Source organism: Pteropus vampyrus, unplaced genomic scaffold (assembly GCF_000151845.1).
Source record: "Pteropus vampyrus isolate Shadow unplaced genomic scaffold, Pvam_2.0 Scaffold50, whole genome shotgun sequence".
NCBI lineage: Eukaryota > Metazoa > Chordata > Mammalia > Chiroptera > Pteropodidae > Pteropus > Pteropus vampyrus.
Genome location: NW_011888831.1, coordinates 9,265,945 through 9,286,811, shown reverse-complemented (window position 1 = coordinate 9,286,811; position 20,867 = coordinate 9,265,945). Strand labels below are relative to the sequence as shown.

Here is a 20,867-nt window from a genome sequence, read left to right as displayed (position 1 = left end):
TTTCAAGTATACATAGAACATTTACAAGAATTGACCCCATGCTAGATCACAAAGGAAGTCTTAACCATTTTAAGAAATGTATATACAGCTGCATTCTCCATCCTCAGCAAGTGAAATAAAAATTGGCATTAAAAATGTTTTTTAAAGGTGCTTGGGAACTTAAATGTTCCCCTAAATAACTCACAGTTGGAAGAGGAATTCACAATGGAAATTATAAAATATCTGGAACTGCATGACAAAGAATTTATCAAAATTTGTAGGATACTGCTAAAGGGGTCTACTTGTTATACCTTTATTTAAAAAAAAAAAAAAAGAAAGACTGAAAATAAATGAGTTTTCAACTCAAGAAGCCAGGAAAGGAACTCCAAAGAAAATCTAAAGAAAGAAGTAAGAAAGTAATTTTTAAATAGCAAAAATTTAAACTAATCGATCAAAACTTAATCAAAAGACAGACATTTAATAAAACTGATTTAAAAAAATAAAAAGCAATGAAGAAAAGATACAGTTTAATATAGAGATTTTTAAAGCATGAAAATATTAGGAACAACTGTATGTCAATGAATTTGAAAAATTAATAGTGTTCTAGAAAAATGTGCTATCAAATTAACTCAAGAAGAAATAGAAAACCTGAATAAATCGGTAACCTTAAAGATTCTGTATCGGGAGCTTCTGTCCCTGTGGAGTCAAGGGTGCATTACCTTCCCACTACATCAATATGTTTGCCAACCAGGAAGCTCCTCGGAATCTTGGTGTCCTGAGCTTCTTTATCAGGGCCTCATTGTGCAAGCATGATTGATTCAATCTCCGGCCCCCCTCCCCCATTCTTCCCTCCCCAGAGGTCAGGCATCTGAAAGTTCTAGCCCTGCAATCATGTAGAGGGTTTTCTGGTGCCTAGCCTACATCCTGAAGCTATCTAGGGGCTGGGCTTGAGTCAACTCATTAGCATAACAAAGATATTCCTATCACTGAGGAAATTCTGAAGGTACCAGGGACAAAGACCAGAGAGAGAGAGCAAGTGAGCACGCGCACAAGATTTTTTTTATTATTATTATACCACAGCCTCCCAACGATATCCTAGTCCTAATTCCCAGAACCTGTGAACATGTTGTTACATGGCAGGAGAAATTAAGGTTGCCAGTCAACTGACCTTAAAATAAATCCTGCGTTATTCAAATAGGCCTAGTGTAAATTCGGGAGTCTTTCAGATGGAAAGAGAGAGGCAGAAAGGGTCAGAACCAGAAAGATGGCATCATGAGGAAGATTCAGCTGGCTGGCTTTGAAAATGGGAGGAGATCACAAGCCGAGGGATGTGGGCAGCCTCTAGAAGCTGGAAAAGATAAGAAAACGGGTTCCAGAAAATAACACCTCTGCTAACACCTTGAATTTTAGCCTAGTGAGATTCATTTCAAACTGTTGACCTCCAGAACTGTATGAGAATAAATTCGTGTTGTTTTAAGCTGCTAAATTTGTGATAATCTGCTTCAGCAGCAATAGGAAACTAATAGAGCAGGGCTTAGGAAAAGAAAGAAAATGGCATCACTTTTCATCATGGAAGGCAGCGTGACAAATATATACTTGGAGCTTCCTATTTAGATGTTGAAAACTATTCTGTTCAAAATGCAGGTACATTCACATTCTTCAAATCTCTCCTACTTCTTAAATTATTTACTACTCTCTTTTTCCTCTTTCTCTCTGCAGCTCAAAACTGCTCAATTTAACTAGAGAGCTCTATCACTTAAAGTGTATCTGGTCTGATAAGTAATAGGTTCAGAGAATGGAAAGTAACTCTGTACACTGATAGGTAGGATACATTGACCTCATTGATTCATCCAGTGATAATTTGTTATCTTCAGTGTACCAGGTCTATGCCAAGCACAGTTTTATATTTAGAAGGAGTTATGATCTAATGCATGGTACAAAATGTAATTGGCACAGAGGGAAGGCTTCTTTGCTAGGCTCTTTCATAGAGTCACTGATGCCTATGGGTAGTTTTGTAACTTTTCTACTAATATACTCAGAAATTTTAAATATAAAATATATTTATAAATCTTAATCTCTTTTTCAAAAGCACAAACTAATGTAATAATAATTATCATAATAATAATGGCTGGCACTTATGGAGCACTTACTATGTACCAGGGCTGTGCTTAACATTTTACATTCTTCCCTGTAGCTCCTTTTTTCCTACTGTTCTTGCCTCTTTCTATTAAATTATTCCTTCTGTTACTTTTTAACTGTGTTTTTATAAATATACAAAAACTCAATCTTTGCATATCTCATTTATTTACTCCCTAGTTTTATCTCCTTTCTACTATTATTCCTGATGAGTCCTAAACTACAATAAAACAAAATTTTAGCTGAATGCATGACCACTTCCAACCTTGAATTGAAGGGAAAGAAAGAATAACTACTTTATTCACAAGTGTATGCCTGAGAAATTAGAGGCACAGAGATTAATTAGTTAACACTAATTTCATGTTAGCATCCTTAGTCTGGGATTTTTCTCCAGTGAAACTTATCATTTGCTGATTTATATTTTTAGGAACCATATTATGTACGTTGCATCAAACCCAATGACAAGAAATCCCCACAGATATTTGATGATGAACGCTGCCGGCATCAAGTAGAGTATCTTGGACTGTTGGAAAACGTTAGGGTACGACGGGCAGGATTTGCCTTCCGCCAGACATATGAGAAGTTCCTTCACAGGTGAGAATAGACTAAACAAAGAAACCTGATAGTACAGTGAGAATTACGAAGGCTTCCGCATGTCTGACAATGCCTCAGCACCGATTAGACCTGCTGAATATTTGTTTAATGAACAAAAGAGTGAGGAAACCGCAAATATGAAAGAGTTCCCCAGAATTAGCAGAGGTAGTCTCCTTGAGTTCATGGTTTACGGACCATGGGGAAAAAGTTTATTCTTTATGAGGAAATGTGGGCATCGTAGTACAGTAGAAACAGCAAGGATTTGGAGTCACATCTGGAATCCTGGCTATGCCACTCATTTGCTGTCTAATCTTTGGCCAAAAATTTAATTTCTTTGATTCTGTTTCTATATCCGTAAAATGAGTATAGTACACCTACTTCATAAGGCTCTTATTGTGAGGTCTAAATTAACCGAAGTAAAAAGCCTAGGTGCCTGGAACATAATAGTTGTTCAGTTAATGCTGCTTCTCATTACTGATATTATTAATTACAGTTGAAACTTGGACAATGAAAAGTTAGGGGCCCTAACCACTCTCAGTTGGAAATTTGCATATAACTTTGACTCTCCAAAAACTTAACTACTAATAACCTTACCAATAACATGAATAATTGATTAATACATATTTCGTATGTTGTATGTGTTTGTATACTGTGTTCTAACAATAAAGTAAGCTAAAGAAAACATTATTAAGGAAGAAAAAGTACATTTACAGCATTTATTGGAAAAAAAGTCTGCATCTAAATAGACCCAGTTCAAACCCATGTTATTTAAGTGTCAACTGTATAATAATAAAATATTAAACAATCATGGAGGCCCCAAAATTAGTCTACCTGGCTTGAATCCTGGCTTTGCCATTTCATAACTTTGTAACCTTGGGCAAATCACATAATCTTTCCATGCCTCAGTTTCCTCATTTTAAAATGGGGGTAATAATAGTGACTGCTTTGTGGGTTTGCTGGAGGATTTAATATATAATAAGCACTTAAAATAGTACCTGGTATATAATAATCACTCAGTTAATGTAAAATATTGCTATTTATTGTTTTTTGTGATAATGATAGTTGACAACTGGGATTTATAAGAATAATGTTTTAAATTCCATCTGTATTTATTTTAAAATATTTATTGAACATTTCCTGTATTCTACACTACAGATTCCAAAAAAAATACGAATAAATAAATACATAAAATATTGGATGATAAGAAGAGTCTTGAGGAGATAATAATGACAGGAAGCGACCAGCCATTCAAAGATCAGAGAAAAAAGCAGGAGGGGCAAAAGGAATAGGGAAAAGGCTCTACCGCAGGAATAAATGTGGTTTTCTAGGTCCTAAATGTTGTCCAGTGTGGTTGGAGGATGCTCAGTGACAGAGGAGTTGCGTGAAATTAGATCAGAGAGGTGGAGAGGGACCAGATCATGTTGAACTTTGTAATCGAGACTAAATTATTTAAATTTTATTTAAATCGGTGGATTTTAAGCAGGGAGCAGTGCAATCTTATAGATGTTTTAAGAGATCACTGCGATTGCTATGTGAATAGAAAACAAGACAACGTTCAGAGATGCTATTGCAGGAGTCCAGGAGAGGTGGCTTAATGATAGCGTTTTGAACAAGGGATTATTATAGATCCTAGAGAGTAGACAGATTCAGGATATGTTTTGGGGGAAAGGGTAAGACTTCAAGGATTGGCTAGATGAGAGGGGAATTGAGAGGAACGAAGGATGTCAAGTAGATTTTGGCTTGAGCATCCAGGTAAGCATGATATCATTTGCTGAGATAGGGAAGATTGGGTAAGAGAAGTATGAGGAGGAGGGCATGGAAAGATAGAATCAAGGTTTATTCTTGATTGTGTTAGGTTTGAAATGCCTACTAAACAGCTAGGTAGAAATACTAAGTAAGCTATTATTAGGTATACATATCTGGAGTTCCTGGAAGAAGAACATGCTGGATAGAGAGATTTTTTTGTTATTAGAAAATAGATGATTTATAAAGTCTTGGAACTAGATAAAGGAGAAGAGAAAGTCCATGCCAACTTTAGATTTGTGGTCTGATGTGAAGGAATCAGCAAAGAGACGGAGCAAATAGTGAAGTAGAAGAAATGCCAGAAAAGGGTTATGTCACAGAAGTCAAGAGAAGAGGCATTTCAAGAAGAAAAGTACAGATACCATATCAAATGTTGCTGTCCAATCAAGTAAGATAACAATTGAAGCTTAACTGTTAGATTTGGCAACATAGAAGTCAAAGGAGAAAGAGCTGGGCAGAGCCCAATTTGAGCAGGATGGGAAAGTGAAGTAAGGAGCCGGATGCCTATGGACAACTCAAGAATTTGTGCTGTGAATAAGAGCAGAGAAAAATGGAAGCAGCACTGGAGATGCCAGAAAGTGTTCGTATGCAGGTGGGGATGATTCAGAACAGAGAGAGAAACCAGCGATGAAGGAGGGAGGGAGATAATTGTAATAATAACATCCTTGAGAAGGCAAGGGATGGAATCCAAAGCAAAAGTTCGAAGGTTTGTCAGGATAGGAGCAGAGACACTCCACCCATAGCAATAGGACAAAGCCAGATAATATATATAGAGATGCAGGAAGGCTCAAGGTCAGCTGATGGCAAAGAAGATGTTTTTATCTGATTACTTCTATTTCTTCAATATAGTATAAGGCAAGGTCATGAGCTGAGAGAGAGGATTAGGAGAGGTGGTATAGGAGGTTTGAGTGGAAGTGAGAATATTCATTTTGAAGAGCGAGAAAGCATAGATTTGTATAGTAAGATTGCTGCCAGGAAGATCTATGTGCCCATATGAGATTTAAGGTTATTAAATGTATGGTGAGATCACCCAGCATCATCTGTTTTTCTCCAGCAGTGTTCAACTACTGTGTGTAGAAGTGAAAGGGAGTACACTAAATGAAGACTCGTGGAATGAATTAACTTTATAGCATAATAGCCTGGAAAATTGAAATTTAATTTCATATTGATCAAAAGGTTATACTCAAAAAAGACTTTTTCTTTATTAAAATCTCACTATTCTTTAAATTTGTTTTTTCTTTTTTTTATTGAAGCTATATATTAGGAATGCTTTCACAAGTAGAGATGTGTTCATTCTGAGTCTTGATTTCAAACAGTATCAAGTTATATTAATGAAAAGATTGCTAGTTTCTTGTTATTGCTCTTAGAACTCTACCAGTTGCTCAATCACAGAATTTGTTTTTGTGTTGTCATCTATAAAAAATCAGCAGAAGTTAAATATTAGAACAAGCAGGGTGGGAATGGGTAACTATAGGATCAGGCTAAATTAAAAGTATATTTATCTAAAATATGCATTTATCTAAAAATGTATTACCATGAGACAAAGTGGAAGCCATGGAGAATAGTTGAAAAGTAAGACAATAAGCAAGCTTGATTTGGGGAGGGAGACAAAGAATTTTGCAAATGTATATCTTTACCTGCCTTTAACCCGTTTTAGACCTATTTTACTTTCAACTCAGAATGTTTTGATGTGCTTTTTGGCATGGACAACATGCTGTAAGGATTGGATTATGTTTCTTAATACTCATTGTAACAACAAAAGAGAACAGATTAAAAAGAACCAATGAATTTTAAATGTGGTGGTCTTAATTGTGCAAGCTTAAATTTCCCAGTCCCACTCCAAAACATACCCATGTAATATAAAACGTGTGTATTTAAAACCAAGTAAATGCACAGCCACACTGTGGAATCAAATGGAGATTCTCAGTGAACCTTGAAAATGTGAGTCACTCCTAATATGATGCAAGGCAGATAGGAAGATGCAGAAGTAAGCCAGGGTTGCAGTTTTAAGGAAAGACTGCCTTGTGAGGCTTGAGCTGCCATTCAGGAAGCCATCCCAGCTGCCGTGCTGGAGTTCACCACAGCCGTAGCACTGTGAGGTTGCCATAATGGCCAGGAAAAGTAACCACCTAAGCAGCTGCAAGGGAAACATCATAGACATAATGGTCAAGACCCAGGAAGCAAAGATAGCCACCTTATTAGAGGCCAACAAAGGCCCACATATACACATAGCTGGATGTACACATGCTGCAAGTACTGGTGGAGCCGTATTTGAACTCAGGCCATTGGCTTCCGAGCCTACAATTTAACACTGCATTGCCTCACAATTGAATGTATGGCTTTCAAGTCAAAGGAGAAAATAAAATGGAATAAAGAAAAGTCAGTCCATGCAAGAGAAAACAGGGTGAAAATCAACAATTGGAAAGCACACCTGACAGAAAATATAAAATAAGAAGTTGAAAAATTTGAAACATGTTAATAATCACAATAAATGTTTTAAATTACCCTAAAAAACAGAATAGTGAAAAGACTAAAGTCAGTCTAACTGCTGATTATTTAAGTCTAGCTCCTCCCTAGAATCACCTGGGAAGAGTGTTGGATAAGATGGTGGGATACACATCTGGGTAAACCACCTATTTCTACTCTACAGGCCGTGTTTATCTTCTGCTTTTCATAAAATGAGTTTGTTCAAATTGAGAAATTGACATTTTACTTTATTGTCATACTAACCAAACTAATTAACAGCAGGACATGGGGTGGCATAAAAGATGTTGTAGGACATTAGACTAACGTTTCCAGTGATGGCAGGAGAAAAAGTACCATTTTCTACACTGAAGTTTTGCTTTGAGATTCTGCAGATTTTTTATGTAAGCTAGTTGAACCTAAATTTTTACTTGCCACCTTTTTTTATTTTCATTCTTTTATTGCAAGAGAGAAAGAGAAGGATTTTAAGAACCTTAAAAGCTGCTATTCTTTCAGGGAGGTAAAACTAGTTGTCAGAAAGCAGATAAATTCATCTTTTTAATTTGCAAGTCTGGCATGCTGGTTTGCTGGGGTCGTGCCCCTTACCATTGGGAAGAAAAGAAGAACGCCTTTCCCCCGATGTGTTAGCTGAGCAGTGTGACAGTAGAATGGCCAGACTTCAAGTATACACCATTTTCTGCAGTATGCCTAAACTTCAGATAGATACCATTACTACTATATTATGGCCCAAATGTTGACTCTTACGTTTGTTATTTAACAAATTTGGAAGGTTTCTTATTCTTTTTCACGTGACATGTGTAATAGGATCTCTCTCTTCATATTAGAACTCTGTCATTTTGTTTCTGTTTGTCTCTGTGGCAAGCAAGTAGGCCTTTAAATGTATTTTCTTCAATTCTTTCATTCAACAAATATCTATTTCTTCATTGTATGTCAAGCAACATAATATATCGTAGGGAACAAAACAAAGTCCCTGCCTTCATAGAACCCACGGACTAGTGAGGGAAACTGACATTAAGCAGATAAACCCACACACTAGTGAAAGAATCTGACATTAAAAAGATAAATCCACAAATCAATATGATTACGAATTATGATGAATGGTATCAGGAAAAAACCCAACTGGCTGCCTTAGAGAAGGATAATGAGTGTGAGGGTTGATGGTTGATGAAGGAAAATCAAGAAAAGACTAAAGGATGAGAAGGAGCCAGATTTTCAATGAACAGACTTTAAAGCAGTCCAGGCAATGGGAGCAGCATATGCAAAGGCTCTAAAGCAAGAAAGAGGCAACACACATTATACAATCCTAAAGAAGGCCAGTGTGATTGGTGTATAGTAATGAAGGACGAGAGCAGTAAAAGGTAAAAATGAAGTAAAGCTTTTTAGAAAAGTACTTCTGCAGAAGAGATTAATAAGGAAGTGGAAAACCATTTAGGAGTCTATGGTAGTAAACAGGATGGTGGCTTGGATTAGGATTGTGGTAGTAAAGGTGAGACTAGTTGAATTTTAAATATATCTTGGAGGTAAAGCCAGTAGGACTTGATGATGGATTAGGAGGAATGATAGAGAAGAGAAGATCAAAAATGATTCCCAGACTTCTGGCTTTAGTAACAGAGAGCATTAAGGTGGCAAAGACTGAAGGAGAAGGTTAAGATGCCTTCAGGGTCTATGTAGGCGTTAGATAAATGAGTCTGGAGCTCAGAACTGAGGCGGGGCGGCTAGGGATAATCAATTCATGCATTGAAAAAGAAAGCAGATGGAATAGATGAGGTAATGCGGGGAAGGGTGCACATAGAGAGAAGAGGGCCTGATATGAGTGAGCCCTGGGGAAACCCAACATTTAGGGATCTAGTAATGAAGGAACAGTAGCCAGAAAATGAGATTGAGGGGAAAAATATCTAAAGAGACTAAAGAAAGTCAGCAAAAACATGCTGTAATGGGAGCTAAGATGGAAGCTGGGAAAAAAGAGAAATGTCAAGAAGAAGGGATCAGATGCCACTGGTTATCTTAACCAGAAATGTGTAAAACCATATGAGAAAAACTTATAGACTCCTAAAGACACAAAAGGAGACTTGAGAAAGATAGATATCATTTGTTATTTGATAAGACAACTCAACATCATAGATAAATGTAATGAATTTAATGTGAGAATCCAGTAGTAATACCAGCAAGGATTTGGTTCTTTTTGTTTTGTTTTGTTTTGTGATTGTTTTTTCCTGGAATAATGTAAGTTGATTTTAAAGTTCATATGGAAGAATATATATGCAAGAATATATATATATTCTATATATAAATTCTATAAAAAAGAATTGGGAGAGACCACCAGATGTTAAAATATACTTGTACCATGTATAATTAAAACCATGTGGTACTGATGCACAGATAGACAGTGCAGCGAAACAGACCAGGAAGCCCAGAAATGAGCTGGCATACATATGAAAATTTAGTATATGATAAAAAATGGCAAATTGAATCACAGGAAGGAAGGACTTTTTGGTAAGTAGTGTTGGAAATAGCCTTTTGTCAAAGGTAAAATTGGATCCATACCTCATACCATATATCAAAATAAACTCCAAATGGATTAGGGATCTAAATGTAAAAAAATAAAAACATGCAAGTACTAGAAGAACACACAGGTGAGTTCTCTGTAACCCAATGTGAGGCAAGCTTTTCTCATGACTTAAAATTCAGATGCAATATATGAACAGCAGTACATGTATTGAACAACTTTGCGCCAGGCAGGGGGTGCAGGATGGGGAAGCACTGTGGTAGGCAGCCTTCTAAGCTGGTCTCAGTGATCCCCACCTCCTGGTATTCACCCTGTGTAATCCTCCTCTTGGGAGTCTAGTGATTTGCTTTAGCAAAATGGAAAAAGGCAAAAGTGGTGGGTTATCACATGTGAGATTCGGCTCCAAAAGGCTATGTCTTTGTGGCTTCCGTGTCACACTCACACTCTCATGAACCTGGTGGGTAGTGAACTGCCCTATGAGAGGCCTACATGGCAGAGAATTGTTGGCTGCTTGTATGTAGCAAGACAACTGATTTTTGTGAATTCATCTTTTCTGCAGAACACTGCTTAGTTTTCTTTTAGGATTAATAGTTTATCTGACAATCTGCTTGATTTTCTTTGAAGCAAATATATTGTTCGTAAGTATTGTTAGTTTTGTATTTTCTGCAATCACTTACCAGTTTGTTTATTGGTTTCTTTATACTAGCTAGAAAACCCATGATGGGAGCATCCTTGTTTTGTTTCTGTTTGTAAAGTGAATGCGTCTTTACAAATGATATTTACTGTAAGTTTTTAGTAAATAGCATTTATTACATTAAGGAAGTACCCTTCTATCCCTAATTTAGTAAGAGTTGTTACCATAAAAGAGTGTTGTGTCTTATTGAAGACTTTTTCCACATCTTACGTCAGGCTATGAAATTGATTTCTATTCCTAGTTTGCTACGAAGTTTTTTTTTTTTTGTCTTTCTATAAAGCATTTTTGAATTTTATGGAATAGGTTTTTTTTGCATCTACTGAGACTATATGGTTTTTCTCCCTTAATCTGTGCCCTATTCTTTTTTTACCCAGGTACAAAATGATCTCCGAATTCACCTGGCCCAACCATGACCTCTCATCAGACAAAGAGGCTGTCAAGAAACTGATTGAACATTGTGGTTTTCAGGACGACGTAGCTTATGGGAAAACCAAAATTTTCATTAGAACACCCCGAACATTGTTTACTTTGGAAGAACTTCGTGCTCAGATGCTCGTAAGGATCGTTCTCTTTCTACAAAAGGTAATTTTATATTTTATAGATACGGATAAGGCCTTGGTTTTGTTTTTAAAATTTCATTGAATGTTTTCTTTGATTCAAAAAAGTTCACAATGGTATAGTTTTTATAATATACTTTGTTGAAGAGAATCTTTAATTTCAACATAATCAAATTCTTCAATATTTTGCCTTACATTTTGCGCTTTAAAATTTTGTTTAAGAGGGCTTTCCTTGTGTCTAGGTCACAAAGGTACTATCCTATATTTTCTTCTATGAACTGTATAGTTTTACTTTTCACATTTAGGTCTTGAATCCATTTAAAATCTGCCTGTGTATGTGGTTTTATATAGAAGTCCAATTTCATTTTCTTCTATATGGTTAGCTCAGGTTTTCTCTATACCATGTACTAAACAATCTGTTCTTTTCCCATTGATTTTTTTATTATGTGTTAAATATATATAGTCTGTTTCTGAGTGCTCTATTCTGTTCCATTTTTATACCTTCCTGTTGCTGTACCAATGCCACACAGTTTTTATTATAGTATGTCTTAGTATGTGGTAGGATAAATCCATCTTCTCTACTTTTCTTTATTCAAGTTGATTAACCTATACATTAGACCTTTATGCTTCAATATAAATTTTAATGTATGTTTATTGTGTTCATTAAATTCAACTATACTTTTTATTAAGATTGCATTGAATTTATAGATGAATTTGAAAGGATTAACATTTTTATAATATTAAATCATCTTAAGAGTATAGAATAAGCTTATATAAATCATTTCTTTGACCTTTAGACTTAGAGACGCCATGTGAATTCACAGTTAATTCCTAGATACTGTTTTTGTTACTGCTGTGAATTTTTTATTACATTTTCTACATGGCAGTGTTGGTACAAAGAAATAATATTGGGTTATGTTGGTTTGTCTGAATCCAGAATTAAACTTTTCTTGATTCATATTTGTTGCTTCTGTTAGTTTTTCTGGGTAAATGATTCTATCTTATGCAAATAATGAAAATATTCTCTTCCCAGTTGCCAAGGTGTTTTTAAGTGTTGTCCTCTCATTTGTTTTGCCTAGAACTCAGAAAACTTTTGGAGTGAAATACTAAATTCTGTTGCATCCTAAAACACTATCCTTCTATTAATTGTGTTTTTATATTGCTTTTATTCGTTTCTGTTTTCTTTCTCAAGATTGCTGGTAAATTTACATGTTTGGATCTCTGTTTTCTGTCTGCCATAGTAAACTATTTTCATACATCTGTTCTGCAGTTATTTACCAGTGGTGTTTTCATTGTTGTTGTTTTGCAGATCTGATACTTTTTTTTCTTTATACCTATCCAAGAAATCGACTTAGGCCCAGGCTTTGGCCCTGAACCAGGGAGACCATAGCTCTCACTTTGCTTGGGACAGTTCTAGTTTATGACTGTTGTCTCTTGTAACTATTAGTAGTACCCCTTTCTTCTCAAAAGTGTTCCAGTATGGATAATAAACTGTAGAGTCACCCTGCCCTGAACTCAATTTCTGTCCAGTTGCTGGCTGATAGACTCCTCTTAAATCTACAGTTCATTCACGTCTTGCACACTTGTCAGTGTCCCAGACTTCAGTCTATTGCAGCTCTGCTAGCCATAGATAGGACCCACTCCTCCCCCTCCCAACCCCAGAGCCCAACACTTATATAAAAAATTATAATTCCAGGTATACACTCCTACTAGGGCTCTTCATTTCTCAGTCCTCTTTACAGCACCTCTGCTTTCTTTCTAAAGTTTCTCAGAGAAATTTTAAGAAAAGGGATGGCTTCTTCAAAAACCATCACCATGTCATGGAGAGAAAGCTGTCCAGTCTTGTCTGTGATGTAGATCTTGCATTTCTTAACTATAACGCAACAGAGAGGGAATAAGGATCTTCCTCCCAACTCTCAGACAGACTATTCTGGGATTTAATATATGTGATCTACTTAGTATGTTCTTTAGACAACTCCATATAAAATTGGTGGAAATTTCTGTCAGCCTCTGGGGATAGGCCATTGGTCACCTAACTCTCCGCGTGATGTGTGTGTCCTTCTAGGGATTTAATAGGAAGTTAGGAGAGGTAGCATCGGGGATGCTGTTTTCAACAAGAATCATCAACAATCAATTTTTATTTCCTTTTTTAAGTTAAAAAAATAGCTTTATTTTCTGCTCGTATAATTAAAGTTTGCTCATTGTAAAAACAAGTTCACATCATACAGAAAAGTATAAAGGAAATTGTGGAAAATCACCATCCAGAGGTAACACCATTAACACAGTGGTGTCTGGTATTCTTCTATGCATGTGTGCAAATATATATACTATAATATAAACGAGATCATAGTCCATACGGGATATTGCCTATAATTTTTTATATGTACCTTTCTCTTTTTTCTACAATATTTTATTAGTGTTTTTCCCACATTTACCTTCTCTGCCCACATCTCCCTTTACCTCCTGTGTCAGGGTCCCCAAGACCACCTCCAGTTTCACTGATTCACTACAAGGACTCGTAGGACTCTCATGAGTCAAATGTATTACGCCAAAAGAATACAAAGCAAAAATCAGCAAAGATAAAGGGCATGTGGGGTGAAAGCTAGAGGAAACCAGGAGCAAGCTGCCAGGAGCCTTCTCCCAGTGGAGCTGCACAGGACACACTTAATTCCTTCAGCAATGAGTTACGACACGTGCCAAGGGAAGCTCGTTAGAGATTCAGTGCCCCAAGTTTTTGTTGGAGGCTGGTCCTGTAGGCACTCTCTGCTTAGCATGTACCAAAATTCCAGACTCACAGAAGGAAATCAGGTAGTCGGCATAAACCACATTGTTTGTACAAGCAGTTTAAGCACATTGAACCACTCTATTTAGGGAAAGTTTTATATCAGTGTGGGGAACTGTTTACTAGCCAAGTTCCCAGATACCAGCCAAGGGCCAACCAACCTTGCATGCAGGCCTAAGGATAGCAGTCTCGGGCCTGCTATATTAACTCTTTTCTGGATACCTCCCCACAACAATCTTCCCATAATGTTAGTAGACTTTCTCGTGCACATACCCTTCCATACTGGTGCCTTCGTTTCCATGCACTGGATTCCTAGGAGCAAAATTATTGATTAAAATATAGATGTTTGTAATCATAATAGATATTAACAGTTCACATTTCTGCACACAATATAAGTGAACTGTTTTGCCACAGTTCTGTTTATTCTTTTAAGAACAATCAATTGTGGAGGTTCTGGTTTTAGTCAACATCCTGATTCTCCCTCTTCCAGCTTGCCATTAAATCTTTATTAAGACACAGAAAAGGTATAAAAATACACTAAAAGCAAGGTTCTCAAATGTTAAAACCTATTATGCTGTACCATAATAAACACAGTATGTTATTGGCCTAGGGATTGGCTGTGGAATAAAATAGTGAGTCCTGAAATAGATTCAAGCATTTATGGGGATTTAATAGTAGGCGAAGGTAGAATTTCAATTCGGCTGGGAGAGAGGGGGGAATTTTTTATTAAACAGAATTAGAACAACTGGTTATTTACCTGGAACAAAACAGTGTTTTGTGTACAAAAATAAATCCCAGACTTATAAATTTTTTGAAGAAATCCAAAAGTTTTAAAGAAAAAAGTAAGACATATTTCATTATAGTAAGTGAAAAATTTCACCTCGAAGAGTATACCATGAAGTGAGTCAAATAACAAATGATAGCCCAGGAAAAAATAATGGCAATACATGAAATTAATGCATATTATATACAACTAGCTCCCACAGATTCAGAAGGAAAAGACAAACAACCCAATAGAAAAATGGGTCAAAAATATGGAAAACAAATAACAGACAAGGCAATCCAAAAAATCAATAAATACACGCTCACTAGTAGTCACAGATATGAAAGTGTTGGCTTAAAAAGGTGGCACTTTTCAGATTTTCTATCGTCATTATCACATGGTTTCCAGAAAAATTGTACCAATTTATGCTCCCATCAACTAATGCATGAGAGAGCTTATCTCACTGAAGCACTGGATATTTTTATTCTTCTAACCACCCTTTCTGAATGACCTAAAGCCTGAACGTTTTGCCTGAACATTGAAAAATTGAAAAAATATATAAAAAGCTGCAGTTGTAGTCTACACATCTTTTGCATCATTAAATTAAAAGAAACGAATTGGTGTAGCTAAGGGCATTCTTCTCTTCCTTCCATCATACACAATCGCTTCATTTATCCACATACCTTCTACATTTGAGATTGTGTGTGTGGTTCTTATGTCACATTTGAGTGAGATGTCAAATGAGGTGATATTTCTAGACAACACTGAAGAAACTACTTAGTTTTCAGAATTATAGCTTTAAGTAAGTTGGTGCTGAGACATCAGTCAAGTCAGTTCAGCCAGCCCCAAACCATAGGCCTGAGTTGAGGTACATAATGATTGTTATTAAGTGTATTGTGAAGAAAATCTGTTCCAGGTGATTTTGTTGCTTTAGCTTTTTTTCCTCATCAACCTGGACCTTTCTGGTTTTGGACTTTTTATCATTCATCTTCTGTGTGTCATATTCATTAATTCCTAGAAAATAGGACACTTTTTTGTTGTGTGGTTGGGGAAATCCTAAAAGAAGACTATAGCTTTAACCTTTGACTAGTTGTTAACAGCTAACTGATTTTTAATGAAAATATTGTTCCAATTGAGTCAGAAAGAATCATGATTCTCTAATATTCTATACCCATTTAATTTAAAATTTTTTGTTGTCTTAGAAAAGGAATGGGGTATGGAACGCCTCTTTCATTTTTTTGGTACATGCATAGTTTTAAAATTATGTTCCCATTCTAAGAAATCATAGGTCAAGATAAAAATTGGTTTATAAATTGATATTAAAGATAGATTCTCAAAGACAGATGGAGAAGTATTGTTGAAGTTTATCTTTTTTATTGCTATTAACAACAAATATGGAATACATTGATGGATTTGAAGAGGGGCTTTTTTGACCCACCAGTAAGACAAATAGGTGCTTTTGTGAATTGCATCTTCATTTGGGGGGAATTAGTTCTTTCTCAAAGGTATCTGTAACTGATTATAGACAGATAACTTAATCATCATATATATTTGTCACCATGTCATATACTTGGATCATTTCAGATTACACAGCTTTGATCCAAGTTCTAGGAATGGTATCATCCTTTACAATGTGCCATGGTGTAGTTAAGAGGTCAAGGCTCTTTCTATGTCACATACTGAAGATACTAAACATAGACATTCTTTCTCAAAATAATGTCTTAAGGGTCTAATCATTTTCCTCCAAGCAATTTGTGGGTACCCTGAGGTCACAGTAAGAGCTCATGAATTCCAGAACAACTAAGAGCTGCCAGCCCCTTGGAAATTAAATCATGCTAGCCCTTGACCTGCTCCACACCATGCCGTGAGTTTTCCAGTTTCTATTTCAGTCCTAAATGTGGCTCGCAGCTTGAAACACCTATGACACAATGAGACATGGAGTCCACATTCAAGCCTGAATTTAAAGTCAGTTGACAGTCTTCTTCTATTGTAGTTCTGTGAAACTACAGACATGTTCATAGAGGAAACAATAGAAGCCTCGCGCTTTAAGTGTTCAGATCTATTTGCCTCCTAGGTCATTTGGCTTCCAGAATTTTAATTTTGCGTGTCTGGAGGCTTCCCGATTAGATGATGGTGGTGGTTTGTTAGGTCATAGCAAAATTGGTGCAATCTCAAAAGCAGTATAGGGAAGAACAAAGGAATGAGTAGAGAAGAAAGTGTGGAAAAGATGTGAAAGAGAAGAAGATGTCATGTAAAGCTGAGAAAGGAAGAAAAGGCCTCAAGCTAATAAAATAAAAATGCACAAAGTGTGGGCTAAAGTTATATGTTTCTAATTTTACGTGGAGTTCAAGATAAAATTGTAGGTTAGTTAGTGATCTTTTGTCTTTTAGTTCAGAAAAATAGTTGGCATTCTACTAGCAGACTGATATTGTGAGACTATTATACAAAAATAGGGCTACCTGATTTTATCAGTCAGCAGTGTTTTAAGCTAACCATGTATAATATTTGGTAAAGGAAATAACAGAAGCATGTAAGACCCAGTGTTCTCTTGAGATGGCTCATGGGAAAATGTCTTTCTGTTCATGTGCCAGGATTGATGTACTTCCCCTGGGATACTGCCCTCAAACTGGCAGTCATGTTATGGGGAGGGGGTCTCACTGTTGCAAAGACTCCTGGTGAAATTTCTTGGAGTTGGTGATATTGGACATCCCTGAAATGTTCCTGAATTTAATGGGAATGCTTCTGGGTTCCTTCTTATGCATGATACTGATTGAGATAGATACATTTGAAATGTTAAGGAGATACCCGTCTATTCTAGTTATATTAATAGTATTTTTAAAATCAAGAATAGATGTCGAAGTAAGTAGAATTACTTCTTAGGTAGCGAAATGCTCATGTAATTTTTTTCTCTTTCGACCTATCAACACAGAATTCTAATCAATTCAGTATCAATATTATGTTTGCCTCAGCAAGATAACATAGACACTTTTCCTTCTTTTTCCATATTATGGAACAATCTCAATAGCATTGGAGTTCATCTGTTCAGGATGAATTTCCCTATGAAGACATCTTAAGAGAGAGGGAGCATGTTGGACCATAATTCTTCAACAACTATCCTTAGGTCTTTATAATAATTGTTCTGTTTTTATTTTGTATCTTTTGTAGGATCAGTTTTGGTCATTTATATTTTTGTAGAAAATTGTTCAAGTTCTCAAATTTAATTAAATAGAATTTAACAAAGTAATCTCATATGTCTCTTTTCATTGTCTTTGTATCTTTAGTCCTTTCCTCTTATCATTTCTTATTTTGTATATTGAATTTGTGCTCACTCTTTTTTCTTTATCAGCTTTGATGATACATTTTACCATTTTTTCTCAAAGAACCAAGTCTCTGGTATGTTTATTCTACCATATTCTTATTTCTGATTTATTAATTTTGCTTTTTTTATCTTCATCAGTTTCTTCTTTTTTTGGAATATAAAGAACAGAAACAAGCAGGAGATTCTCCAACTTCCAGAGTTGGGTGCTTCATGCATTTTTTTAAATTCACTTTTATTAATAATGGACTACGAAATTTTTCTGAGAACTACTTTTGCTATATCTATAGGACCTGATACATTATCATTTAATTATTTTTTATGCTTAGATTTCCTCCTTGCCAAAATGTTGTTTAAACTTTTTAAAAATAATTTCCACGTGATGTATATTTTGTTCATGTTTTGTTTTATTTTTTAATTTTGTTATTAATTTTTACTTTTATTTCATTATAATCACAGAACATTAAATATACTATCTCTAGTTTCTGGAATTTATTAAATTTTGAAGGCCCAGTGTAAGTCATTTTTTAAGTATACATTGAAAAAATGTGTATTTTCTTATTTTGATATTTTTATTATGAAAAATTGTGAATATTCACAAAAGTAGAAAGAATACTATAATGAATCCCAATGTTGCCATCTCCTGGCTTCAACAATTATCAACATTTTGCCATTCTTTATCTCTTTCTCACTTCATGCTTTTACATGTTTGTTTTGTTCAATTTGTTCTGTTTGGTGTTTTTAATAGGAAATTCCACATGTATTATCATTTCACCCTTACATACCAGTATAATTTCTACAGCTAAAGACTTTAGTATTCCACTGTCATACCATATGAAATTAACAATAATGCCTTAACATTATCTCATATGTAGTTTGTGTTCATTATTCCCATTTGATTGAAATGTCCACAGATGGGTGGGGATGGAGCTCCTATCGCCTGTGGAGCTGAGGCACCTTTGATAGTGGAACATGCTCATCTTTACCTGTTAGTTATGATTTTCAATGACATATCACTTCATCCTTAAAAATTGTATGTTTTAAAGGCAGCTTACGTATCACAAAGGCTGCCCTGGTTGATTTGTCCTAATTAATAAGTTAATATTATTTGTATGTTCTTGTATTTATTTGTTAAATTTCTATTTTATGTTCTTATTTTGAGGTTATGTTATAGCCCCAATCACAAGAAGGATTAAAAGTGACTCATTAAGGTATAAACAGTTAATAAAAATAGGAAATTCTAAAACTGAGGATAATATCATAACTATTAATTATAAGTAGTCTCAAAGGTTAATGTAGACCTGAGTATGATAATTTTGTAAACCAGCCAAAGAAAAAGTGTGAATGGAATCATTATCTGAAAATTGGATTTTATTGGTTTAGTTATTCATTTGCTTCTATTCCCTAATGTGTTGTTTATTGTGAAACTTTGTCAAGTAGAAGCACGAAGCCATGAGGGCTTTCATATCATTTTCAAACAAAGCTCACTGACTTCTTTGTGAAACCAATCAAGTGTTCTATTTCTCAGACTAAAAGCAAAATAATCTCATATAAAATCGATTACTTTTGCCCTTAAAGTAGAACAAACAAATAAAACACTACTAATAGTAGCTAATCTTTACTGAGTAACAGCTCCTATTCTGGGCACTTTACATAGATTAACTAAATCTTTACAAGAACCCAATGAATGAGTATCTGTTACTATTTTCATTTAATAGAAGAGAGAGCTAAAACAACAAAGTAGCTGAGTCCCTTGCCGGAGGCCACACAGGTACCAGAACTGGGATTTGCACCCAGTAGTCTAGCCTTCTGGACACACTTTTAACCACTATCCACAGTGGCATCCTTCAGAATGTACTCCTTATAGGAAAAACAGGTATGACTCACATTATTGAAGAAATGTTTATAAAACCAGCCACAAAGGTGAGGATGGCATCATGCTCAGAGAGAAGGAAGAATGAGATTTGGCAAAATTCCTTTATTACATGACCTTGGTAGACATCTAATGATGTCAGAGTCATTTACTATTGAGTATATGAACTAAGTTATATTTTTACTAAATTGAAAGGAAACATTATGTTGAAAGTATGAATCAGCTCTTGACATATGTACAGAAATTAAAAGTGATCAATGGCTATTTTTTGTTGAAGATACATGCTCCAGGAGAAGAGATTTTTATTTGTTTTAGTTTAAAAAAAAAAAAAAAAAAGGACTTTTGAGCCACGAGAAGGTTGTTGGGAAAGGTGTTTTTGGATGGCTACCAACATAGCATAAGCTGAATGACAGGAAGAGAGTTTATGGCATTGCTGTGTGATAAGGAAGGTTGCTCCCAATGCCAGTCCACTCATTGCTTTATTCACGGGGAATGCTTATGGTTGAAAATATGCTGTTTGACCTTGACTAAGTGTTGAAATAAAGAAAGAAAAATGTGCCTTTGATCAAATGATGGTCATTGACTATATATCTTTTCAGTACGCCATGAGAAGAAACAAGTAGCAAGTGCCCTTTTCAACATTGGACTACATGGCTGTGCAGGAGAAGGGTGTTCATGGGCATTTTTATATGAGTAATAAACACAGATTTGTTCATTCATTACTGAATAGGGACATAAAAATGGACAAGACAAGTTTTCACCAAGAAGCTAACAACCCCGTCAGGATGGAGGTGTGTTAGCTCTCAAGCCAGTGAGATAGAGTAATTGTGGTACTCTTGGATGGGAGCAGAGAAAAGCCATCTATTCTGAGCTGGGGAAGGAAAGCTTTCTAGAAGAAAAGGTACCAAAAAGTCTGAGAACTACTCTGTTAGATTCAGGTTTTACTTGAAAATACGTTTACAAGGAGGATAGATCTTAATTAGTATTTCATAAATCATTTATACAGGTTGAGTTCATTAGGGCTGGATCATTGATGCCATAGTGATGCCATAGATCATTAATGAGTGAAATAAACTTCCTATGACAAATATAGGGAACAAAGTTTTCAGCAAAAATATTCAAACAAATGTCATTTTCCATAATAAAAGTAGAATAATCCTAGTCCTTGGAATTACTAAAACACCCCTTTCAATGTTACAGGAAAGTTCTTTGCCCTTCTTAGAAAATAGCGATATGGTTAATCAGGAAACAGACATACATGACAGCAGTGTAACTTATGATGACAGAATTAAATTTAGATTTAACTTGCATTTTATAACAAGTATATAAATATTTACTAACCTTTCCCTTATTTATCTAACAACATGTAAAGAGCTAGCT

General features: G+C 35.4%; 1 protein-coding gene across 5 annotated transcripts in view; it reads left to right on the top strand.

Annotated features, from left to right (window-relative positions):
• Nucleotides 1-20,867, top strand: part of MYO1D (myosin ID) — a 298,677-nt gene that overhangs the window by 118,693 nt on the left and 159,117 nt on the right. For all 5 annotated transcript variants that reach the window (XM_023530612.1, XM_023530611.1, XM_011360040.1 and 2 more), the window contains exons 15-16: nt 2,543-2,709; nt 10,571-10,778. In XM_023530612.1, coding sequence (XP_023386380.1) covers nt 2,543-2,709; nt 10,571-10,778 — 375 coding nt within the window. The remainder of the gene's footprint in view (nt 1-2,542; nt 2,710-10,570; nt 10,779-20,867) is intronic.